Source organism: Mustelus asterias, chromosome 4, assembly GCF_964213995.1.
Source record: "Mustelus asterias chromosome 4, sMusAst1.hap1.1, whole genome shotgun sequence".
Classification (NCBI taxonomy): domain Eukaryota; kingdom Metazoa; phylum Chordata; class Chondrichthyes; order Carcharhiniformes; family Triakidae; genus Mustelus; species Mustelus asterias.
The window spans coordinates 48,055,513-48,082,486 of record NC_135804.1 but is presented as its reverse complement, the minus strand read 5'-3'; the positions used below and the strand labels follow the sequence as shown (position 1 = coordinate 48,082,486).

Here is a 26,974-nt window from a genome sequence, read left to right as displayed (position 1 = left end):
AGAAAGACAGGAGTCAGGTATAGTGGGATTTAAAACACAAGTAGCAAACTTGAGGCACCACTGGTGTGGAAGCTAACATGTCAAACACAGGGCTGAGAGGTTAACAGGACTTGGTGCATATCAGTATGGGCAGCAGAGCTTTGGGTCAGCTGAAGTTTGAGGACGACAGATAGCCAAGGCGACAAAAGATAGTTAACATCGAAGGTAAAAATAAAGCTTGGACGAGAGCAAATGGGCTGAGGCAGGGTAATAATGGGTGATATTATGTGGATGGAAGTAGATGGTCTTGGTGATGGAGAGAATATGGGATCTGAAACACAGCACAAGTTCAAACAGGATTGCGAACAGTCTGGTGCAGCCTCAGATGGAATTGGTTACTACAGAACAGAGATTGTGGCAGGAGAAGGAGATGTCAGCTTCAGGCTGGGCTCCAGTCAAGCAATTCCAGTACAACTATAACACTGACATCTTTTGGGCCGTGAAAAAATGCCCACCTACAGCCTGCCCACAAAAAGCAGGACAAATCCAAACTAGCAAATTATTGCTCCATCAGCTTACTTTCAATCACAAAAGTGATGGAGAGCGTTATCAACAATGCTATAAAGCAGAATTTACTCATCAGTAATCTGTTCACTGATACTCACTTTGGAACTACTTGGCTCCAGATTTCACTGCGGACTTGGCCAAACATGGACCCAAAAGCTGAATTCCAGAGGCAAGACAAGGTGAAGTGAGTGTGACTGACTTTGAAACTTAGGGAGCATTTGACAGAGTATGGCATCAAGGAGCCTTAGCAAAACTAAATCCACCGAAAATCAACTGCAGTCACATCAAACACAAAAGAGTGACGATTGTGGTTTTTGGAAGTCCAACCATCTCAGTCCCAGGACAGTGCTGCAAGAGTTCTCAGAGCAGTGTCCTAGACCAATTATCTTCAGCTGCTTCCTTCCACCTTCAAGTCTGAAGTGAGCATATTCACTGATGACTGTGCAACTTGAAGTTCCATTCACAACTCGTAAAATAATGAGGCAGTCCATGCCTGCATGCAGCATGACCTGGCCTGGGCAGGTAAATAGCAAGTAATATTTGCACCACATATGTGCATTTGCTGATTTCTCCACCATCAACCACCTAGGGGTCAATGGCCAGAAAATTTTAAACTGAACCAGGCACTTAAATTCTCCTCGTGTCTGCGTGGGTTTCCTCCAGGTGCTCCGGTTTCCTCCCACAGTCCAAAGATGTGCGGGTTAGGTTGATTGGCCATGCTAAAAATTGCCCTTAGTGTCCTGAGATGCGTAGGTTAGAGGGATTAGTGGGTAAATATGTAGGAATATGGGGGTAGGGCCTGGGTGGGATTGTGGTCGGTGCAGACTCAATGGGCCGAATGGCCTCTTTCTGTACTGTAGGGTTTCTTTGATTCTATGAAAAGGCATTTGCTGCTGGCAATAAATCTGGTCCTGCCAGCAATGTTCACAGTGAATAAAGAAACTAATTTTAATTTTTGTGTTTCTGACAGATCAAAGTTTCTTTCATTTTTTTTCAAAAAGACATGATGTCTCCCACTGACAGGTAACTGGGGGTCAAGTGACATTTACAAAACACAAATGCATCCAATTCAAAAGGCCAACTGATTTTCAAATCCTATAAGCTTGCCAGTATTTCTATTTGGAATATTAAACTTTTGTTGTTACTTCTGCAAGCTGCTACAGAAATACATTCATAATATAATACAAGATCATAGTTAAATTTGAATTATAAATCAGAGGCACTTTAGTCTGTTCCCAGTTTCTTGAACCATGAAATGAAAAGGCATTGCAAAAAGATATCTTGCAGTAAAAGGTTGCAAGTAATCAAGATTTTAACAATGCATTCCAGAAAAGCTCTGGAAATATTCTTGTATGTTTTGACAAGAGTCATGGAAAGATCTTCAGTTTAGAAATATCAAACCTCCATATAAAAATATTTCTGTAGGAGCTATAAAGCTAAAAAAAAGTTTCAAAACTGAAAGCACTCGTGTGCTTTAATTTGACATGAAGTAAACTTCAAAATTCTTAGTGTGATTGCTATCTACAATAAATTTCAATATTCTTAGTGCATTGGAGTCTTCAAATATGTAATGAAGGTACCCGAATAGAGCAATCCAGATTCAGTTTCACTCGGAGAGAGAAGTTCGACAAGTTTCCATTTTTTATTGTTCTGGTCAGTCAGGATAGTTTGTTCTGGTATTGGTTCCAATGGATAACTTTTATTGCGTTTTCCTTTGGGATTTCTCAAAGCTAAAAAAAGGGAACAATAACACTCATTCAGTGCACTGACATTTATTTATTTAAATGGAGGTAAACGAATTTGAGATAGAACAGTCCATTTTCAGATGCTTTTAAAAAATAAAGCTAATAATGGCACCATGCAGGTATACTTCAAGAAATCTCAAATGTTTCCAAACACAGTTTAAAACACAAAACACTCCAAAGTTGCTGACCTCCAGGACAATTTGAAAAAGATCAGTATTTATGTATGATAAAGTTTTCTCAGCTTGACTTGGAAATCTACCAAAACGTAGAACTATTGTATGCAATTTCTCAGTGTGCTCAATTAGAAATTAATTGTTCTATAGTCCGACAGCCATGTTAAAAACCAGGATGATGTTCTAGTAGTAAGTCATTTATGAGCAGAAATCCAAACATCTAACACAGAATAAATCTGTTTTCTAAATGCTTATATCACAAGTTGCGACACAAATGCCTTGCTTAGTCACTGATTAGAAACCTTCCTTATGTAGGTAAAACTGGTATGAAAAATAGCCTCAAGCTAATAAATATTGTACTTAATCAGAATTATTCAATGAGTTTCTGAATCCTGGTGTTCTTTACGGATTCAACCACTTTATTTGATATGACCATTGGATCTGATCTCTTCCACAGTGAAAACTTACCTGGTGACACTTCTGTGGGGGAGTTTTGAAAGCTTATTTCAGTTTCACGTTTTCTCTTTGGGGAAGCTAATTCCTTTTTGGGGTAGATTATTTTCACAGGGGTGCGCTTTGCTTTGGGTACCTCTGCACCAGGCACTGTCTGAGCTGAAATGATAATTAAAATGTAAGCATTTAAAAGACTAGAACACCGTGTAACAAAATAAGTGACCTTTAAGACTACAAACAGCCAAGCGTTTAAATGCTCAAACTTACAAGCACAACATGGTTCAACTTGTAGGAGTGTTTGTTCAACTGAACCTTGATAACTCAAACCTGTGTTTTGTTGGCTCTATGGACAATACTCTGATGGAAAGTAAATATTTACTTTTGCAGGTAGGGTGGGAGCACACAATGCCAACTAACTGTCCTTAATTAACTAACAACCAATTACCAACTGCACTTATAATGTAGTAAAATACATCAAGACACATCAGAAAGAAAACAGACAAAGAAAAAGGGTAAGGGGAGGTAACCAAAACCACAGTTGAAGAGTTAAGTTTTAAGGACAAATTTGAAAACAGGTCAAGAGGTCACAGGATGGAGGACTCCAGCAAGAAAACTCTAAACTGCTTGGACATAATAAAACAAAGTATTGCCATCATGGTTGAGTGATGGAAGATGCACAGAGTTTAGGATATGACCTGGAACATAGCTCTCAGACCCCTCCAATCCTAAGGTACAACAGTTTCATGGAGAAACATATATACAACAACAAAGATTTTTTAAATCAACACACTGGGCAAGGGCAGGGGCAACAAGGGAGTGGTAGTATGACATAGGATAGAGATGAAAGAGTTCCAAATGAGTTGGAATTTGTGAAAGTGGGAGCTCGTGAATGTTGCAGTTTGGAGGTGGCAATTGTAAAGATAAAGATTTTAGCAGATAGAGATGGTGAGATAAACATGGGGAAGGACGCATGCATGCACACGCGCACACAAAATTGAGATTACAAAAGTAGCATACATTTAGGTCTTATTTCTCTGTTGCACCTTTCCTGGGGTGAAGACTTGAAATGATGCAGACCTGTTATCTTTTGTATCCACTGAAGAAAAAAAGCTTTGGTAGTTTTAGAAGGGCTGATATTATGTTACAGCAGCAGTTTTCTCATTCCATTTCAGCCAAGATTCAATGGCGAAGCCCTGGTAGGGTTACTCAGGTAAAAGGCTCAAGGCCAACCCGGGATTCTCCTTGTTGGTGTTTTCATAGACTGGGTCTTTTCCCTTTGCTGATCTTGACAATTTTGATTTGTCAGCTCAGAATATGCCTTAGCAAATTTCATCAGAAACCGCGTTTATCATGTGACCAGAGCATCTCTTTCCATCATCTTCAAATAATTTCTGCTGGTTAGGCCATTGCCAGACAATGGAATATGGGCATCACATACCATTTTGGTAAAATACAACTTTACACGCCCATTTTCTGGATTTCAAGTTCGGAGTCGAAGGGTCTTTAACAATATTGTGAATCAGTCCATCTAATTAGTTCGAGAAGTACAGCCATTAACCACAGGAAGGATCATTTGTATTTTAATGACTGTCAAAACTTATTCACATTTGAAGATCAGCTCAAGAGTTTTGTAGTTTCATGTGCATTGGCTGGAAAGACAAAGCGACTTGACCTCTAAGCTATTTTGTTTTACAGCAAAGTGTCCATTTTGGGTTTACGCTTCATAAATTCATACTTATGGCTCAAGTTCGTATTGCATGAATCATTGAATCAACAACACAGAGACACGACCTTCAGCCCAAACTGATCCATGCTGACCAAAATGCCCATCTAAGCTAACCCCATTTGCCTACATTTGGTCCATATCCCTCTAAACCTTTCCTATCTATGTATCTATCTAAATGGTGTTTAAATGTTGCCAATATCCCTGCCTCAACCATTTCCTCCAGCAGCTCATTCCACATAAGTATCACCCTCTGTATAAAAAAGTTGCTCCTCATTAATTCTTTCCCCTCTTAACTTAGATGTATGCTCTCTAGTTCTCAATTCCCCAACTCTGGGAAAAAGACTGAGTGCATTCACCCTATCCATTCCTCTCATGATATTATACACCTCTATAAGATCTCCCCTCAGTCTCCTATGCTCCAAAGAAAAAAGCCCTAGCCTGTCCAATCTCTCCTTATAACTCAGTCCCTTGAGTCCTGGCAACATCCTTGTAAATCTCTTCTGCACTCTCTCCAGTTCAATCACATCTTTCCTACAGCAAGGTGACCAAAACTGAACGCAATGCTCCAGGTGCGGCCTCACCAATGTCCTGTACAACTGCAATATAACTTCCCAACTTCTATACTCAATGCCCTGACTGATAAAAGCTAGCATGCCAAAAGCCTTCTTCACTGCCCTATCTACCTGTGACTCCATCTTTAGAGAACCGTACACCTGAACTCCAAGGTCCCTCTGTTCCACAATACTCTCTAAGGTCCTATCATTCACCATGAAAGTCCTACCTTGATTTGACTTTCCAAAATGCAACACCTCACACTTATCTGTATTGAACTCCATTTGCCATTTCTTGGTCCACTTCCCCAACTGATCAAAATCCTGCCGCAATTTTTGATAACCTTCCTCACTGTCTACAATACTACCTATTTTAGTGTCATCTGCAAACTTACTGATCACGCCCTACACATTCTCATCCAAATCGTTGATATAGATAACAAACAGCAATGGGCCCAGCACGGACTCCTGCGGCACACCACTAGTCACAGGACTCCAGTCCGACAAGCACTCTTCCACCATTACTTTCTGCGTCCTACCATCAAGTCAATTGTACATCCAATTTGCCAGCGCTCCCTGGATTCCATGTGATCTAATCTTTATCAAAGGCCTTACTGAAGTCCACGTCTACCGCCCTGTTCTCATCAACCTTCCTGGTCACTTCAAAGAACTCTAACAAATGTGTAAGGCATGATCTTCCATGCACAAAGCCGTGCTGACTACTCCTAATCAAACCCTGTCTTTCCAAATGCCTATCTATCTTATCCCTCAGAATCGTCTCTAGTAACTTATCCACTACAAATATTAGGCTTACCAATCTATAATTCCCAGGTTTTTCTTTGCAGCCCTTCTTAAATAAGGGCACAGCATTTGCTACCCTCCAGTTTTCCGGTACCTCACCAGCGACTATCGATAATGCAAATATCTCAGCCAGGGCTCCCGCAATTTCTTCTTCAGCCTCATGCAATGTTTTTGGATATACTTGGTAAGGGCCAGGAGATTTATCCACCTTCATACATTTTAATATGTCAATCACCTCCTCTATTGTAATGCGAACTGTCCCCAATATATCGCCGTTAACTTTCCCAGGCTCAAATCTTCATGTCTTTCTCCTCGATAAGCACAGAGGAGAAATATTCATTGAGAACCTCACCCATCTCCTGCGATTCCACATGTGTGTCCACTTTGGTCCTTGGTCTCTAGTTATTCTTCTTCCTTTATTATACTTAAAGAATCCCTTTGGAGTCAGCTTAATCCTCTCAGTCAAAGCTACCTCATACCCCCTTTTGGCCCTCCTAATTTCATTTTCAAGTATACTTCTGTACCCCCGTACACCTCCAGGGAATCCCTTGATTCCAGCTGCTTGTACATGAGCCATACCTCCTCCTCTTTCCCGGTCAAAACCTCAATATGTTTTGTCATCCAAGGTTCTCTACTCCTGCCAGCCTTGCCCTTCACCCCAACAGGAACATATAGACCCTGAACTTTAGCTATTTCACTTTTAAATGCCTCCTACTTGCCGGAGGTCTCTTTTGCCCTCAAACAAGATATTCCAATCAAAGCTTGCAAGCTCCTGTCTAATTCCACCAAAATTCACCTTGTCCCAATTTAGAGCTTGCACCTGTGGATCAGTTTTGCCCCTTTCCATAACTATATTAAAATTAATAGAACTATGGTCACTGGTCCCAAAGTGGTTCCTCACCATCACCTCAGTCACTTGCCCTTCCCTATTTCTCAAGAGTAGGTCAAGTTTTGCCCTTTCTCGAGTAGGACCCTCCACATAGTGCCTGAGGAAACTTTCCTGAACACTTAACAAATTCCACCCTAAGCCCCGAGTGCTTAGAGTGTGACAAGAAGTTGGAATTAAACCACTGAAGTGAAGCATTCAAGAACCTTAAAGAAGAAAGGGTGTGCTAAACTTGGGTCAATAATTGGAGGCAGAGGAAGCTTAAGTAATTAACAATGCCAAAAATAAGTAACAAAGAAATAGAGATGAAGGAGGACCTCAGTGCAGGGCATTAAGAGAAAAAAGATGACAACAGTGGACGTTGGAAACATTGACAGGGAATAGTGCTTTGGAGCTGTGCCAGGATAGGATAAGCAAAATGAACAGCAATTGTAAAAAATACCACATTTTAATCCATCCCAGGTATGGCGAGTGTTGAAACCCTTAAAAAACACTACAGAGAAATAGATGTTTAAAAAGTTACATTTGTGGATGTTGTGCTTCAAATGGTACAAAGTTAAATCAAATTTGGTTGATAGAAAACTGAACTGATCCCATTTCAAACATGTTTTCATACCCACACTGTTTTGCCCAAGAGTCCCATTGATAGCAATTAATTATCCTCTGACTTTAGATGGAAAAGCAATGACAGGCTGAGGAGAAATCAGTAAAATAAAAACCTGGAGAAGCTGTGGATGGGGCAGTAACAGGCTGCACTTCTTCAGTCTCTTCTTTAGGTATCTTGAAACCACAAGACGGGCAAAAGTTGAAAGCAGCTTCTATCTTCTGGCCACAGTCTGGGCAGAATTTAAAGATCATTCTGAAAAATTAGAAAGGACAGAACATTAGATTCACTATCCAAATCAGTAAGATGCACATAAAAGTACATAACAATAAGGCTCATTAAAAGAACGCGGGAAAGGAGATCAGAATATTTTTCATTAAAAAAATTGTGGAGAACTGTTAAGACACAGAATGAGTTATCAAAAACAAATCCATAATAGCTATTAATGGGGAAGTGGATAAATACTTTAAATGATTTTTCAAAATATATGAGAAAAAAGGGCAAGGGATTTTGAACAGAATGGTGAGGTATCCAGAGAGTCAGCACAGGCATAATGGACCAAATGTAAAGTTCTGTAATTCCAAGCCCAGGGTATAATTTTGCTTTGCGCTAAAGTCCTCATCTTTATTTTGATTTCCCTATTCTCTTGGACAGAACATTGAATACAGGAGTTGGGACGTCTTGTTGAAGTTATACAAGACATTAATTAGTAAGGCCACACTTGGACTATTGTGTACAGTTCTGGTCACCCTAATATAGAAACGATATTATTAAACTAGAAAGAGCGCAGAAAAGATTTACTAGGATGCTATTGGGACTCGATGGTTTGAGTTATAAGGAGAGGCTGGATTGACTGGGACTTTTTTTTGCTGGAGCGTAGGAGGCTTAGGGGTGATTATATAGAGGTCCATAAAATAATGAGGGGCATAGATAAGGTAGATAGTCAACTTATTTTCCCAAAGGTAGGGGAGTCTAAAACTAAAGGGCATAGGTTTAAGGTGAGAGGGGAGAGATACAAAAAGGTCTAGAGGGCAATTTATTTCACTCAGAGGGCGGTGAGTGTCTGGAATGAGCAGCCAGAGGCAGTAGTAGAGGTGGGTACAATTCTGTCTTTTGAAAGGCATTCAAACAGTTACATGGGTAAGATGGATAGGAGAGATATATGGACCAAATGCAAGCAATTGGGACTAGCTTAGTGATTAAAAACTGGGCGACATGGACAAGTTTGGCCGAAGGGCCTGTTTCCATGTTAAAAACCTCTAACTCTATTATACAATCTTAATCCTCGAATGGATTCATTTGGTTTGCCAATAACATTGACAACATACTTTGTTAAAAGTCAGCGTTGAACAAGATCCTGGTTCATTATCAAGTCAACTCTTCTGGCACTATCCTATTTTGACGGCAAATTTTGAAAAAAAAAACCTGAATGTATTTGGATATTTTAAAAGCGGTATTGTTGTTAGAAATGCGAATTTTGCATTCATGCAGGCAAAGGCTCCAATCTTATGGTTATCAGGCAAGGATGAATCCAACACAGTAAAGATTTTTAAAATTTGAAATATGCATGAACACACCTGCATTTCATAACACTTTATCCAGTTTTGGTACTAGTTCCTAAGCCTAAGTTTGTTAGCAAGCCATAAAAAGAATGGAATTTCCAGTAGTTGGAGCAAATTTAAATGCAAACATGTCAGTTGGCCTCAGGAAACGCTGTAGTAACCACTTGTACAGATCCATTTACCATCCTTTATACATTTTTTCAGTTTTAGGATTTTTAAACTACGAAAATAAACTAAAATGGAATATAATGTAGAATATAAGCAATTATTTTGGGCAAAATGGATTTCTGTATCACTACAAATGCCTATAGAACAAGAGATAGCATAGAACAATTGGCCCACCTACAATTATACCATCATAAACATAAGAATATACTTCAAGACAGTTTTCAGAATGGAAGAAGGCTGGAGCTCCGAAGGGGAGTTTGGAGATCACTGAAGGAGTGAAGAAGCTTCTGAAGGTGGGAATACATTAACTAAGACCTTGGGAAGAGGAATTAAGATTCTGTTACCTAAAATGGAGCTCGAGAGGGAAGGGTCCCTGAAAAACACACAGTACATTAGAATTGGAAGAACTTGGAATGCAATCTGAGATATGGAATGCAAAATTAGGATCTGATACACTTGCTTTCCCTTCGAAAGCCAAAGTGGCATTCACAGCAAACACACAAAAACTGCTGGCGAATATTGATGAAGGCGATAGAGCACGTGCGTTCAAAAAAGAATGCAGAGTATTCAGATCATCGCATCAACACACTAATGTTGATTGGATGCATGCACTACAATGTTGGACCTCAATGCTAACACCCTTTCAAAAATGCAAAGTGCGACAAGTATTCAGTAGCTAGAAGGAGCCCCACCACTATCACTTAAAAGGATCATCAACTGCTTTCATGTGAGCTGCTGAGTGACTTCTACTGATGTTTAAGTGTTTGGTGCTTTCTAGAATTCTGTAAAGTTTTTTTCAGAAAACAGGCTTATTTCCTTTCAAGGAATCAATTTATATAATTTTTTCTTCTATATCTTGTTCAATTTCATTGACAAATATTGACAGAAGCCAATCAGTTCTGACAGAACTATTTATATTTCAGCTGGAACTTTGCTGGATAAGATTCCATCAGTCTAACTCCAACACATATATAAACAGATAGTGACTCACTCGCATCAAAATAGCCAGTGATACCATAACCATTTTTAATGTAATAAACTGGTTAATATTTGAACTTCTGAATATCTATTTATTTTTTTACTGCAGATCACTTGTGTAAAACAATCAAAGTAATCCAATATTAATTTTTGTTCTCAAAGACATAGTTGAGAGCAAGCTGCCCTGTCCTCTGCTCCATGCTACGATTTTTGGCGAACTCCTTCAACCAAGGTCATTACTTCATTATCAAATTCTAGAGGAAATGGCTTGGTTTCTTTCATCCAGTAGTGAAGTCTTCAGCAATTAGTGTGGCAGGTGCTGAAAGACTTTGTCCTGATTTCGTAGACATTGCAAAATAGGTGTTCTTAGATGTGTGCATTAAATCGGCTTTTTCTTGGAATACAGCATGACTGAGACAATGAGCGGAGAACTGTTAGAAAAGGAAGGGAGAAATCATAGAAACCCTAGTGCAGAAGGAGGCCATTCAGCCCATTGAGTCTGCACTGACAACAATCCCACCTAGGCCCTATCCCCGTAACCCCATATATTTACCCCACTAATCCCTCTAACCTATGCATCCCAGGACACTAAGGGGCAATTTAGCTAGCCAATGCACCGAACCCGCACATCTTTGGACTGTGGGAGAAAACCAGAGAACCCGGAGGAAACCCACACAGGCACGGGGAGAAGGTGACACAGACAGTGACCGAGGCCAGGAATCAAATTTTTTTTCAGGAGGTCATATCCGACCAGGGTGTTCAGGAAGCAAGTCTCCACCCGAAACTAAGCAAGAAACTGAATGAGACACCTGCGCTTCAGTAAAGATGTCCTCAATGACATTGTTGACCAAGTGCAGACAGAACTGCAACCTGAAAGGATGAGGATCTTACTGTCAATGGCTATGAAGGTGACCACAACAATGAAATTTTATGCAATGGCTCTTTCCAGGTTGAAGCAGGAAATATTTGCAACATCTCAATTTGCTATTGATTGTTGCACTAGAGGCCATAGGCTCTCTATTCAAAGACAGCAGACCACATTTCATTCTCTGGCCAGAGAGCAGCAAGCAAAGGAAGCATATGGCTTGATGAAGATTGCAGGTTACCGCATGGGTGTGTTTGACTGCATGAACATTGTTTTGCCAACACTGCATGTCAACGGAGATGTATTGTCACCTGAAGGGATTCCACTGCATCACTGTCCAGTTGGTGGTGATCATCTAAAGTTAATCATGCAAATCAATGCTTGCCAGGTAGCCTGGCAGCAGTCAAGATGGTTTCATCTGCAGCAGATTGCTGTGCCATCTGCATTTAAGCCACAACTATAAACCAAAGAGTGACCATTGGGCAACAAGTCTCCCTACTGGTAACACGATACATGACTGGTGTACAATCCATGCACTTGAACAGTAACTCAAATGCAATAAAGCAAACTTCTGATGTGTTTAAATACTTCCAGTGCTTGGAACTCTCTGGAGGAAAGCAAAAGAGGCATGTTTACAACATCCACAGTGAGTAATTAGAAGAGATTGTAGGAAGAGAACGTAGGATGTGAGAACGAGCATTCTACACGAGGAAAGTCATCTTTGATGTTGTCAGCCCTACCACATGCCATTGTCTCAGCGATAGTTGCTCTAGTAATGGTGATGTCAATTCCACCATTGAGGGTAGGGACATGTAGCTGAGTCTGTCCTTCACCGACTAGTTCCTGCTGCCTCTGGTTATGTGTCAACTTGTTCTTCAAGAGAAAGGGAAATGTGAGAGCAAGTGTTGTGCAGTGTTTGGGTGATTTGGCTGTCAAGGTTGAATCAGCAGTGTGTTAAAGCTAAGAGATGGGAGTGTGAGGCTTGAAGCAATGCCATATGAGAGAGTGCCAAGCTATTATCGTTAAGCATGAATCATGATTGAGAGATTGTTGCTTGTGAATAGGGGTGTAGTGCATTAAGCAGTGTTAAGACAAATGATGTGATATAGCATTTGATAGACAATTTATTGACCATGATCACTCAGGTCAAGTCGGTGAACTTTTTTGCAGCACTACATCTAGGCTCTTTTGGCGCAAGTCCTGGCATTGACCACTGTGGATTTATCAACTCCTCCACCAAGGCTACCAGTGCACATTCTCTACCATGCTGTGCAATTATTTGATGTTTTTACACATCAGTAAGATATTGTAGTACTTCCAAAACCTGCTTCAGCCACGACGTAGCTCCTTTTAAAGAGGCATAGGCTGACTTTCCATGCAAACTAGCTTTTACAGGGGTCGGTTAGTTGAATGGTTAGTTTGTGATGCAGAGTGACTCCAAAAGCACTGATTCAATTCCTGTACCGGTTGAGGTTACTCATGAAGCCCCTGCCTTCTCAACACCCAAGGTGTGATGATTCTCCGATTAAATCATCACCAGTCAGCTCTCACCCTCAAAAGGGGAAAGTAGCCTGTGGTCATCTGGGATTATGGCGACTTTACCTTTCACATATTAGCTTCTCATGTTTTCAGACATCCCTGTTGAGGCATGCAACACACTTAGCAAAAAGCTACATTTTACAACCATGTGGGCACATCACACTCAAAGGGCAGAAGGAAATCATCATAATTCCCACACCTGTTTTTGGGAGTCACCCAATTTAACCCATAAGAAATAGGAGCAGGAGTAGGCCATCTAGCCCCTCGAGCCTGCCCTGCCATTCAATAAGATCATGGCTGATCTGAAGTGGATCAGTTCCACTTACCCGCCTGATCCCTATAACCCCTAATTCCCTTACCAATCAGGAATCCATCTGTCCGTGATTTAAACATATTCAACGAGGTAGCCTCCACCACTTTAGTGGGCAGAGAATTCCAGAGATTCACCACCCTCAGAGAAGAAGTTCCTCCTCAACTCTGTCCTAAATTGACCCCCTTTATTTTGAGGCTGTGCCCTCTAGTTCTAGCTTCCTTTCTAAGTGGAAAGAATCTCTCCACCTCTACCCTATCCTATAACATCTACCCTATAACATCTGGGAAGGTTGGAAGCGTGAAAAGACCATGAAAACAGTTGTGGGCAAAGATGTGTATTTTGAATTCAACTGGTTGTCAGAGAATGAGAGTGAGTTGGGCAATTTTAAACAATTTCCTCTCTAAATACGCAGCCATTATGTTTTGAGGTTCCTGCTTTTGGTTTCGTAAAACATTTCGAGACCTCGCAACGAAACAAAAATCAGACCTGGAATAAGTCAGTACTTCTTCCGGCAAAGTTCTCGAACTAGAAAAAAGATAAATCGATTTTGTCACAAAATCTTTTTTTTGGGGGGGTGGGGGGTGGTTGCTGAACGGGATCATTTTACCGACATTCTGAATTCCTACAGCATAGCAAACGGGTTGACCAATTCAGAGAGGACTTAACTCCCAATGGATAAATCGAGCTCCAGGCTTCAGCAACACTGGGCCGCAGTCATATATTGCTGGAACGGTGGATGGCCAACAGCAAGCCGTTCACCTACCTGACAGCGCTACCTTCCGTCCAATCACTGGCTTCCGGGCTATTCCGAGTCACTGTGAGAGGCGGTGACTGGCGCTCCCGCCTGTAGGCGGAGCCCTCCGCCCGGGGCCGCAGACGCGTCTCGCGCTCCAGGTTTGCACGTGACGTGGGTTCAGCCCTCCGCGCGCCGACTCATCAACTGTCCCCTCTATCCCCGCGCGCTCCCTCATCAACTGTCCCCTCTCTCCCCGCGCGCTCCGTCATCAACTGTCCCCTCTCTCCCCGCGCGCTCCCACATCAACTGTCCCCTCTCTCCCCGCGCGCTCCCACATCAACTGTCCCCTCTCTCCCCGCGCGCTCCCTCATCAACTGTCCCCTCTCTCCCCGCGCGCTCCGTCATCAACTGTCCCCTCTATCCCCGCGCGCTCCCTCATCAACTGTCCCCTCTCTCCCCGCGCGCTCCCACATCAACTGTCCCCTCTCTCCCCGCGCGCTCCCACATCAACTGTCCCCTCTCTCCCCGCGCGCTCCCTCATCAACTGTCCCCTCTCTCCCCGCGCGCTCCGTCATCAACTGTCCCCTCTCTCCCCGCGCGCTCCCTCATCAACTGTCCCCTCCCTCCCCGCACACTCCCTCATCAACTGTCCCCTCTCTCCCCGCGCGCTCCCTCATCAACTGTCCCCACTCTCCCCGCGCGCTCCCTCATCAACTGTCCCCCTCTCCCCGCGCGCTCCCTCATCAACTGTCCCCTCTCTCCCCACGCGCTCCCTCATCAACTGTCCCCACTCTCCCCACGCGCTCCCACATCAACTGCCCCTCCCCGCGCGCTCCTTCATCAATTATCCCCTCTCTCCCCACGCGCTCCCTCATCAACTGCCCCCTCTCTCCTCGCGCGCTCCCTCATCAACTATCCCCTCTCTCCCCATGTGCTCCCTCATCAACTGTCCCCACTCTCCCCACGCGCTCCCACATCAACTATCCTCTCCCCATGCGCTCCCTCATCAACTGCCTCCTCTCTCCCCACGCGCTCCCTCATCAACTGCCCCCTTTCTCCCCACGCGCTCCCTCATCAACTGTCCCCTCTCCCCGCGCGCTCCCTCATCAACTATCCCCTCTCTTCCCATGAGCTCCCTCATCAACTGTCCCCTTTCTCCCCACGTGCTCCCACATCAACTGCCCCCTCTCTCCCCGCGCGCACCCTCATCAAATGTCCCCACTCTCCCCGCGTGCTCCCTCATCAAATGTCCCCACTCTCCCTGCGCGCTCCCTCATCAACTATCCCCTCTCTCCCCACGCGCTCTCTCATCAACAGTCCCCACTCTCCCCACGCGCTCCCACATCAACTGCCCCCTCTCTCCCCGCACGCTCCCTCATCAACTGTCCCCACTCTCCCCGCGCGCTCCCTCATCAACTGTCCCCACTCTCCCCGCGCGCTCCCTCATCAACTGTCCCCACTCTCCCCGCACGCTCCATCATCAACTGTCCCCGCGCGCTCCCTGATCAACTGTCCCCTCTCTCCCCGCGCGCTCCCTCATCAACTGTCCCCACTCCCCCCGCGCGCTCCCTCATCAACTGTCCCCACTCTCTCCGCGCGCTCCCTCATCAACTGTCCCCACTCTCTCAGCGCGCTTCCTCATCAACTGTCCCCTCTCTCCCCGCGCGCTCCCTCATCAACTGTCCCCTCTCTCCCTGCACGCTCCCTTATCAACTGTCCCCTACCCCTGCACGCTCCCTCATCAACTATCCCCCGCGCGCTCCCTCATCAACTATCCCCCGCGCGCTCCCTCATCAACTGTCCCCTCTCTCCCCGTGCACTCCCTCATTAACTGTCCCCTCTCTCCCCGCGCACTCCCTCATCAACTGTCCCCTCTCTCCCCGCGCGCTCCCTCATCAACTGTCCCCACTCTCCCCGCGCGCTCCCTCATCAACTGTCCCCTCTCTCCCCGCACGCTCCCTCATCAACTGTCCCCTCTCTCCCCACACGCTCCCTCATCAACTGTCCCCTCTCTCCCCGCACGCTCCCTCATCAACTGTCCCCTCTCTCCCCGCGCGCTCCCTCATCAACTGTCCCCTCCCTCCCCGCACACTCCCTCATCAACTGTCCCCTCTCTCCCCGCGCGCTCCCTCATCAACTGTCCCCACTCTCCCCGCGCGCTCCCTCATCAACTGTCCCCCTCTCCCCGCGCGCTCCCTCATCAACTGTCCCCTTTCTCCCCACGCGCTCCCTCATCAACTGTCCCCACTCTCCCCACGCGCTCCCACATCAACTGCCCCTCCCCGCGCGCTCCTTCATCAATTATCCCCTCTCTCCCCACGCGCTCCCTCATCAACTGCCCCCTCTCTCCTCGCGCGCTCCCTCATCAACTATCCCCTCTCTCCCCATGTGCTCCCACATCAACTGCCCCCTCTCTCCCCGCACGCTCCCTCATCAACTGTCCCCACTCTCCCCGCGCGCTCCCTCATCAACTGTCCCCACTCTCCCCGCACGCTCCATCATCAACTGTCCCTGCGCGCTCCCTGATCAACTGTCCCCTCTCTCCCCGCGCGCTCCCTCATCAACTGTCCCCACTCCCCCCGCGCGCTCCCTCATCAACTGTCCCCACTCTCTCCGCGCGCTCCCTCATCAACTGTCCCCACTCAGCGCGCTTCCTCATCAACTGTCCCCTCTCTCCCCGCGCGCTCCCTCATCAACTGTCCCCTCTCTCCCTGCACGCTCCCTTATCAACTGTCCCCTACCCCTGCACGCTCCCTCATCAACTATCCCCCGCGCGCTCCCTCATCAACTATCCCCCGCGCGCTCCCTCATCAACTGTCCCCTCTCTCCCCGTGCACTCCCTCATTAACTGTCCCCTCTCTCCCCACGCACTCCCTCATCAACTGTCCCCTCTCTCCCCACGCACTCCCTCATCAACTGTCCCCTCACCCCCCACACACTCCCTCATCAACTGTCCTCTCTCCCCCCGCATGCTCCCTCATCAACTGTCCCCTGCCCCCCCGCGTGCTCCCTCATCAACTGTCCCCTCTCTCCCCACACGCTCCCTCATCAACTGTCCCCTCTCTCCCCGCGCGCTCCCTTATCAACTGTCCCCTGCCCCCCCGCGTGCTCCCTCATCAACTGTCCCTCTCTCCCCGCATGCTCCCTCATCAACTGTCCCCTCTCCCCCTGTGCGCTCCCTAATCAACTGTTCCCTCCCCGCACGCTTTCTCATCAACTGTCCCCTTTCTCCCCGTGTGCTCCCTCATCAACTATTCCCTCTCTCCCCGCGCACTCCCTCATCAACTATCCCTTCTCCCCCTGCGCGCTCCCTCATCAACTGTCCCCTCCCCCGCACGCTCCCTTATCAACTGTGCCCTGCCCTCCGGTTCCCTCATCAACCGTCCCCTCTCTCTCCGCGTGCTCCCTCATCAACTGTCCCTTCTCCCCTGTACGTTCCCTCATCAACTGTCACCCCCCATGCGCTCCCTCATCAACAGCCCCCCTGTGTGCTCCCTCATCAACTGTCCCTTCTCCCCCACGCTCCCTCATCAACCATCCCCTCTCCCCTGTACGTTCCCTCATCAACTGTCACCCCCCATGCGCTCCCTCATCAACAGCCCCCCTGTGTGCTCCCTCATCAACTGTCCCTTCTCCCCCACGCTCCCTCATCAACCATCCCCTCTCCCCTGTACGTTCCCTCATCAACTGTCACCCCCCATGCGCTCCCTCATCAACAGCCCCCTTGCGTGCTCCCTCATCAACTGTCACCCCCCCCATGCGCGCTCCCTCATCAACCGTCCCCTCTCCCCCTTGCGCTCCCTCATCGATTGTCCTGAGGAGAAGGGGCTGCTACTTTAAATTTACAACTAGGAGGAGATCATCCAACCGATAAACAACCCCTCACAGAAATGCCCATAACTATAATAGGAAACTTTAAAAGCAAATTCATCAAATTAAATTGACATGGTCCCCGGAAGCGTAGGGGGTTTTAGTTAAGTCAGGCAGCATGGTCGGTGCAGGCTTGGAGGGCCGAAGGGCCTGTTCCTGTGCTGTAATTTTCTTTGTCCTAAATACCAATATTTGTCCAGTGATGCCCCACCCGGAGCCTGGTGATGTCCACCGGCCATGAAAGGCCTCAAGCGAGTCGGTGAACAGTATGTGCTCCTTCTATTTCCAACCCAGGGCACTTGGGTACGGACAGTACTATGGAAGAGAACTAGATCTATCCACTGGAACATAAAGAACTGGGAACTGGAGCAGGCCATTCGGCCCATTGAGCCTGTTCCGCCATTCAATAAGATTATAGCTGATCTGATTGTTATCCAATACTAATTTCCTGCCGGCCCCCATAACCCTTGACTCCCTTGTAGATCCATCTAACTCAGCCTTGAATCTATTTAATGACCCAGCCTACAAATGTGAGGTAATGCATTTTGGAAGGCCTAATACAGATAGGAAATATACAGTAAATGGCAAAACCCTTAAGAGTTTTGATAGGCAAAGGGATCTGGGTGTTCAGGTACACAGGTCACTAAAGTGACAACGCAGGTGGAGAAGGTAGTCAAGAAGGCACACGGCATGCTTGCCTTCATCGGCCAGGGCATTGAGTTTAAAAATTCATGTTGCAGCTTTATAGAACCTCAGTTTGGCTGCATTTGGAATATAGTGTTCAATTCTGGTTGCCACACTACCAGAAGGATGTGGAGGTTTTGGAGAGGGTACAGAAACGATTCACCAGGATGTTGCCTGGTATGGAGGGCATTAACTATGAGAGGTTGGAGAAACTTGGTTTGTTCTCACTGGAACGAGGGAGGTTGAGTGGCGACCTGATAGAAGTCTAAAGATTATGAGGGGCATGGACAGAGTGGATAGTGAGAAGCTTTTTCCCAGGATGGAAAAGTCATTTACTAGGGGGCATAGGTGCAAGGAGCAAGGTTTAAAGGAGATGTATGAGGCCAATCTTTTACACAGAGGGTGGTGGGTGCCTGGAACTTGCTGCCGGGGGAGGTAGTGGAAGCAGATATGATAGTGACTTTTAAGGGGCGCCTTGACAAATACATGAATAGGATGGGAATTGAGGGATACGGTCCCTCTATTCCCTCGATGGGTAGGGAGTTTTAGGTCAGTCAGGCAGCATGGTTGGTGCAGGCTTGGAGGGCCGAAGGGCCTGTTCCTGTGCTGTAACTTTGTTGTTCTTTGTTCCCCATTATGCTGAACTAGAGTTCCAAAAATTATCGACTCTGAGTGAAGAAATTCCACCTAATCTCTGTTGTAAATGGGAAATCCCTTATTTTGAAAGGGTGGCCTCTAATTTTACGTTACTTATAAAGGTAAAATCTTAGTATTTATCCTATGAACCCCCCTAAGAATCTTACTTCTTTGCATAAGATGACTTTTCATTTCCCTTAACTCCAATAAATTAGGCTCAACCTTTCCTCACAAAACATGAAACAATTTAGTGAACCTTCTCTGAACTTCTACCGAAGTAAATATATCCCTCCTTAAATAAGGAGACCAAACTGTACACAATACTCTAGTTGCAATATTACCAATGCCCTGCATAATTGTAGCAAGACTTCCCTCCTTTTATACTTCAATTCCCTTGCAATAAAGCTCACCCATGGCTAGTGCACATTGGCCTACCGTCTTGGGGGAGGGGAGCGGGATGCACTAACAATTTACGTGCTTGAAATCACAGGAGATTCAGCACTTGATCAGCGAATAATTAAATCTGAAACATTTGATGCCAGAGGGTGACAATCAGTGTTGTAGTGACCTGTAATTAACTGGGAAAGCCAAAAGAAGAAGAAAATACGAGGTGATGCCAACAACCTTAATGTGGTGACTTGCGTTCTCAAATTTTCTCGCCAAAATATGTTTTGAACAGTGTTTTATAGCCCAGGTAATATTTGTGGCAGTTTTACAAGTCCCTACAAGTCTTTATTTGCTATCACAATGGTAATCTGTGGTTGAATAAATAGTGATACAGTTTTATTTCAATGCCTTTAAAAGACAGAAAAATGTTCTTAAAAATAAATTTTATCCACAATTGTTTAATGAGGCACAGGTCACACCAGTCACTTTTCAACTCAAATATTACAATGCAATGTTTCCCTAATCAACATCCCATCCTTCAAAAAAACCTCAGCTTAGCCAAAGTTCTGCCTGTATTCTGTCCTGCACTAATGTTCCCACTTAGCCTTCCAGCACTTGCTAAACTAGATTGGCTCCTGGTCCCCAATATATTGCTTGATTTGAAACCTGGAACTTTCTCACAATTACTATCCCTGCACATCATCTGAGCTAGTGCTAACAGACATCAGTGCACCCCCATGCTAGTAGACTACAATGTATCTCACCTTTTTAGGGCTACCAAACACTGGGCTCCCTCACACCGCCACTGGCAGACCCTTAGAATTATTCCTTAACCCAAAAGTCCATTTAATTCTCCAGTGCTACCAAACCCACAATTCAATCTTTACTTCAGAACCAACCCCCAATGCTACCAAAGCCCAACATCTCACAGAACTGCTTTTACTTCCTACAATATCCCATCCCAATACCGCTGTGGAGTAAGCTGCCAGTCTGTGTCATTATGTATCTAGGCTGTGAAAAAGGCAGAGGAAAAAACATTACATGCTTTTGCAAAATAACGTATTACGGGTTCAAGGAAAAATGGAAACTTCTGAGTTATGAATCATTAACTACTGGTGGTAAAAATGGAATTTGATTTATTCAGTCACTGCAAATCAATTGCCCAGAAAATACAATATTGTGGGAGAAAAATTTGGTAACCCCTGAAAACGGGCACAGGGATTGCGAGTGTCAAGAAACAGGTAGTTTTGAGTGATGTATAATTTTGTTGTTACATATTAGAAATAAGGCATAAATTTAAGTGAATTTAGTTTAGTGTCTCGGGAGGGAGGTGTTGACCCGTTAGAGAAAATCTCCATTACAAGAGAGGAAGTGTTAGGTTTTTTAGGGAACATTAAAACTGACAAAGCCCCAGGGCCTGATGGCATCTATCCTCGACTGCTCAGGGAGACGAGAGATGAAATTGCTGGGCCTCTGACGGAAATCTTTGTCGCTTCTTTGGACACGGGTGAGGTCCCTGAGGATTGGAGGATAGCGAATGTGGTCCCATTGTTTAAGAAGGGTAGCAGGGATAACCCAGGAAATTATAGGCCAGTGATAACCCAGGAAATTATAGGCCAGTGAGCTTGACGTCCGTGGTAGGGAAGTTGTTGGAGAGGATTCTTAGAGACAGGATGTATGTGCATTTAGAACGGAACAATCTCATTAGTGACAGACAGCATGGTTTTGTAAGAGGGAGGTCGTGCCTTACAAATTTGGTGGAGTTTTTTGAGGAAGTGACAAAAACGGTTGATGAAGGAAGGGCTGTGGATGTCATCTATATGGATTTCAGTAAGGCATTTGACAAAGTCCCACATGGCAGGTTGGTTAAGAAGGTTAAGGCTCATGGGATACAAGGAGAAGTGGCTAGATGGGTGGAGAACTGGCTTGGCCATAGGAGACAGAGGGTAGTGGTCGAAGGGTCTTTTTCCGGCTGGAGGTCTGTGACCAGTGGTGTTCCGCAGGGCTCTGTACTGGGACCTCTGCTATTTGTGATATATATAAATGATTTGGAAGAAGGTGTAACTGGTGTAATCAGCAAGTTTGCGGATGACACGAAGATGGCTGGACTTGCGGATAGCGATGAGCATTGTCGGGCAATACAGCAGGATATAGATAGGCTGGAAAATTGGGCGGAGAGGTGGCAGATGGAGTTTAATCCAGATAAATGCGAAGTGATGCATTTTGGAAGAAATAATGTAGGGAGGAGTTATACAATAAATGGCAGAGTCATCAGGAGTATAGAAACACAGAGGGACCTAGGTGTGCAAGTCCACAAATCTTTGAAGGTGGCAACACAGGTGGAGAAGGTGGTGAAGAAGGCATATGGTATGCTTGCCTTTATAGGACGGGGTATAGAGTATAAAAGCTGGAGTCTGATGATGCAGCTGTATAGAACGCTGGTTAGGCCACATTTGGAGTACTGCGTCCAGTTCTGGTCGCCGCACTACCAGAAGGACGTGGAGGCGTTAGAGAGAGTGCAGAGAAGGTTTACCAGGATGTTGCCTGGTATGGAGGGTCTTAGCTATGAGGAGAGATTGGGTAAACTGGGGTTGTTCTCCCTGGAAAGACGGAGAATGAGGGGAGATCTAATAGAGGTGTACAAGATTATGAAGGGGATAGATAGGGTGAATGGTGGGAAGCTTTTTCCCAGATCAGAAGTGACGTTCACGAGGGGTCACGGGCTCAAGGTGAGAGGGGCGAAGTATAACTCAGATATTAGAGGGATGTTTTTTACACAGAGGGTGGTGGGGGCCTGGAATGTGCTGCCAAGTAGGGTGGTGGAGGCAGGCACGCTGACATCGTTTAAGACTTACCTGGATAGTCACATGAGCAGCCTGGGAATGGAGGGATACAAACGATTGGTCTAGTTGGACCAAGGAGCGGCACAGGCTTGGAGGGCCGAAGGGCCTGTTTCCTGTGCTGTACTGTTCTTTGTTCTTTGTTCTCTGTGTAAGATAGGATAAAACTCTAGTTAGATTAACATTAAACAAAGATTTTGCATGTATGGGTTTTTTTTAGTTTCAGTTCAAACTGTGGCTATATTGTGCTGAGTTTATGATGTGAAAAGGAAACATGAACATGGGGAAAGAATGAGATGTTGCTTAGCAGCCAGGAGCAAGTTTAGGAGAGACAGATCTTGTGATTGTTTCTTACGTGAATTCATAGGAGATGGAACTCGGAAGCTAGAGAGAGAATAGTTCTCTCCACTCTGCCATAAGCAGAAGCAGGACAAGAGAGTTGCATAAAGGCAGACTTCCCTGGAAACTAAAGAACAACTAGTTATGGAACTAGAAAATGGAAAGAGATGTTACAGGAAGTTTGAAGTCAAAGGAACAAACAGAAACTGGATTTGGAACAGGATTAATTGAAGTTAAAGATATAGCTGAGAAGTGGAGCAACTGGATGATGTGAGAAAAAACTTTCTCGCACAACGAGTGGTTCAGGTCTGGAATGCAGTGCCCGAAAGTGTGGTGCAGGCAGGTTTAATCGAGGTATTGAAGAAGGCATTAGCTGATTACTTGAATAGAAACAATGTGTAGGGGTATAAAGAAATGGCAGGGGAACGACACTGAGTCATGATGCTCGTTTGGAGAGCTGATACAGACGATGGGCCAAATGACCTCTTGAGCCATAACAATTCAGTTATTCTGTGATTCAGTAACCACCATTTGATTTGTTATGGTGGCTCACATGCAGATAGCACAGAGGACTGCCACAGACATTAACTTCCAAGATATAATTGCACCACCAGATGCACATTGAGGGAGTGAAATCTTTCAGTTATGGTATACCCTTTATTGACACGTGGTGCCTGCAAAGTGCCCTCTACACCATGGGAAAGCTATAATCCTCATGAAGTTGCACTTTTGCTTGTTCTGTCTGCTCCTCTCTGGCAAGAGAATGAAACGTATTCAGGTGTCTTGGAAAACAGAGTCTCAATGACCTCTCTTGCATGACAGTTGATGGCAAACTTAGAAATGCTGCAAATATTTGCTTGCCCCAGCATGAAAGGCACATGCCACTTGGAACTTCATGGTCATGATTTTCTTTACAGACACGGACAATGCCATCCTCACCCTGCACTGAGGCTGAAGTTCTGGCTGTTGCAGGTGGCAGATTTCAGTAAGACTGTCGCTACAGAAGCTCAGACACTTTGACATATTGTTCCTTGTTGAGGCTGAATACCCTGGGTAGGTATAGCCTCCTGCTGAAAGCCTTTCTTGCTCTTCCTTTCCTTCCTCTGCCAACAGCTTGTCCTGCTCTGTGGATCTTCCTTTCATTCTCCCTGTCATGCTGTAGTCCAAGGGAAACATATACTTCTGCAACTGTAGTTTGGGTGGAAGCTCTGAATTCATGACAATGTCCTTCAGACACTCTCTTTAAACATTAGCTATTTTATAGAACTTTATAAGTACAATCACACACTTCTGCAATCACAGCAATAGCCAGTAGAAATCAATAAGCAACTAACTTGTAAGTGGTTAGTGATCTCTTTAAATACAGATGGTGCCTATTCAGAAGACAGCACTACTTGGAGTGTTGAACTCCAACATTGCAATGCTGACATGGATTCAACCATGGTTAACATCATGAACATTCTATTCTATATACTTGTAGTTAATGCTCCCTGCATATGTCCAATGCCCTCATGTGGTATCCTGCATGGCTTGAACCAGAGTGTGCACATTTGTTGCAGACTTTATTCTGGAGCCAAATTATGTGGCCCCAGTATTTCATAGAACTTTAGAATTTTGCAACCAGAAACATTCAGCCCTTCCAGTTTTCACTAGTGTTTTTTCCACATAAGTCAACCACCATGGATTTGGGTCGGATGCATGTAGTTTCTGAGGCTCAGTGGCATTTAGCACTCTCAGTGATGGGAATTTTGTCATATTACCCTATATTTCTTCAGAGAACAGTTCAACAGAGTGATGTAACAATTATACCCCCTTGTGACTTGCACTGAACATTCAGGTCTTTTGTATTCTACATGAATTCTGATCTCTATGAAGGAAGATGAAACAATCACAGTGATATGAGGTTCAATATGAGTCTGTTATATTTCACAATATAACATATAGAAGAACAGTTAGGATGGGATTCACTTACTTCAATTCACACAATTTGTACAAGATAATACACATTTAAATGTATTAGTGGTCATCCTACTTGATTTAAACAAAACCACCTTGTGTTCTTTTGCCCAGACAGTACCTTTTCTCTCTGTGGTCTTTTGTCTTCAGTCTGACCTGGCTTTTATTAGAACTGACAACTCATCCATCTAAGGGCAGGATCCTCCAACTGATGATAATGCCTCTGATCAGGTCAACTGAACTGAGTTATCACATCAACAGTTAATGTGAAAAAACCCTAGAATGTTAAATTACCTACCTACCTACCTATTGTTGTCTCCACATATCTTCAGAATTCTACATTCTAACAACAACCCATGTTAAAGTTTACATTTTATGTTATGACTGACGAGTAAGCACTTTAAATAAAATAGAAAAATGTTGCTGGGAACCTGCTGTTTTAAACTTGGTAATCTGTAATAAGACAGGATTAATTAATGATCCCATAGTAAAAGATCCTCTTAGTCAGAGTGATAATAACATTAAAGATAAAGCTAGTTTCAGTAATGATAATCGTTAAACTATCATTGTGGGGTATTAAAGAACTTCAAAATACTCTGGGATTTAAAACACAAATAAAGAATATTGGAACAGAGCGGATTAGTTTAGCATAAGAATCACAGACTGCCTTATATATATTTTACAGAGGTATTGTCTGCATAGAAACACATATAACCACAATTAAGAGAATTTAAACATGTATTTTTGAAAGTATTATTGAACAGGCATACATCTTGGCTAATGGCACAGGGTTCTAAAGCATCATGGTAAATAGGCCAGTAAAGTGAACCACATTCCTTATAACAGTACACCCATAGAAGTATAGCTCTTTTCAGCGTGAGTACCAGACAGCTCACTGAATGAGACATTCATTGAACAAGGACAAGCTAGTGATTCCAGACATCTAATGAACAGGCCACGAATTAGATAAGAGTTTAGACCAGGTGGCCATGGTAATGTCAGGCAGAAACTACTAGAACTTATTGTTGCCATGCTGTCAGACAATGTCCGTAATTGGCCAAGGCATGTGACATTTACTAATGATGATTGACGTGTTAAAATGATGATTGGCTCATGATGAGCAAGAAGGTGGGTAAAATGTCTTTTGGGCCCATGATGAGCCAGAAGGTGGGTAAAATGTCTTTTGGGAGTTGTATAATTGTATTGCCACTGTGATGTAACTTCAAAGAAGATTTGGACTGCCCGGCCCTTCTCTCCCAGCATGCGTTGGTCAATAAGGAAACATCTTTCATCAGGATACTGTGTCACGAGTCTTTGTATCAGCTAAAGTTAAGTTCAATACCTAGCCTCTGCAAAAACCCCTACAGTGGGCAAGTCAGATCCCAAGGTGGAACCCGACTTGATAGATCCTAACTTTTATTTTTTGTTTAGATATGTGGAAAGTGCTACTGGACAGAGTCACAAGAGTCAGCTGATGATCTTTTAACAAAAAAATAAAACATTTAATAAACAAGAAAAGATGAATTATAATACTCTACTCCATCACCCCAATTATACCTTTACAGATATATACAGATTTGTAAGGATAACACATGTTACATAATCTATTTCATACTTTAATGTTCCAAGTAAGTACACAGTCCATGTAAATTAATAGGTGAATAACAGTCAGGCACCACATTCTGAAACCAAGTGACAAATGCCACCCAAAACAACTTATGGAGATTTCACATCAACTCCCCCCAGACACTTGTCACACTGTCAACCAATTGGTGTCACTGGAACAGAAAACATCCCAGAAATAACAGAAAATCAAGAGGCAAAAGGGAGGGAGGTAGCTTTCCACACCACTGAAAATCTATTAATAAATTATATAGAATCATGTGCTTTCCTGCTGCTACTGACATTGACCTATCAAGTCCCACTCATTTTACATTCTATGAAATTGTTGGTTGATGTAACTCCCAGTTCTTTATGGCAATTTATTTGCAATTTATCCCACTCTTTTTGACCAAATATGAAGATCCTAAGAGTTCTGCTAAAAGAAGATTTTTTTAAAAACCCACAAGTTCTAACCATTTGAATGATTCCTGTCAGAATTGAGTGCCAGCTTCACAGATGAGTGTGTTACCATGTATCACATTACTGGCTTTTGTTTGCATTGAATGACTTTGAAAGGGTAGAGTCAAGAGCAGATCTTCTAACCTCACAAATATTTCATAAGGGTGAAGACTCAGCCAAATGCAGAAGGGAGGAGTAGCTAAAGGTGATGAGAATGTGAACCTTCCTTAGGTTAACATATGCTGTTTAATACAAAATGCACCAGTAATCTAAGTAATGAGATAACTGTGTATATTGTGTATTAAAAGCTGTCCTGAATTGAGGAGGAAATGACGGGAGAGCCACCAGCACTGTAATGATTACTGCAAAGTGCCTGCTGTGAACTTATTCTGAGTTGTTCTGCCCGTCCAGAATTGTAAGAACTTGTGACTCGTTCTTGAAGCAGCGTGCCTTCTATTCTCCGTCTGATGGAAACAAAAGAGAAGCAGGTAACTTTTTGGAAAAGTAAAACTGGAGGAATTGGTTAAAAAAAAGGCAACTGAGATTAGACAGAAA

The 26,974-nt window shown here is 44.3% G+C and overlaps 1 protein-coding gene across 3 annotated transcripts in view; it reads right to left on the bottom strand.

The window, feature by feature from the left end:
- vrk3 (VRK serine/threonine kinase 3) overlaps nt 1-13,991 on the bottom strand; it is a 37,155-nt gene extending 23,164 nt beyond the window's left edge. The window contains exons 1-4 of one of the 3 annotated variants that reach the window (XM_078210937.1): nt 13,674-13,991; nt 7,601-7,740; nt 2,933-3,076; nt 2,127-2,276 (exon numbers count right to left, since the gene is read on the bottom strand). In XM_078210937.1, the coding sequence (XP_078067063.1) occupies nt 2,127-2,276; nt 2,933-3,076; nt 7,601-7,739 (433 nt within the window). In that variant the 5' untranslated portion in view covers nt 7,740; nt 13,674-13,991. Of the gene's footprint in view, nt 1-2,126; nt 2,277-2,932; nt 3,077-7,600; nt 7,741-13,396 lie in introns of all 3 variants that reach the window. The other 2 variants (XM_078210939.1, XM_078210936.1) reach the window with 2 other exon arrangements.
- Nucleotides 13,992-26,974: the final 12,983 nt, after the last annotated feature.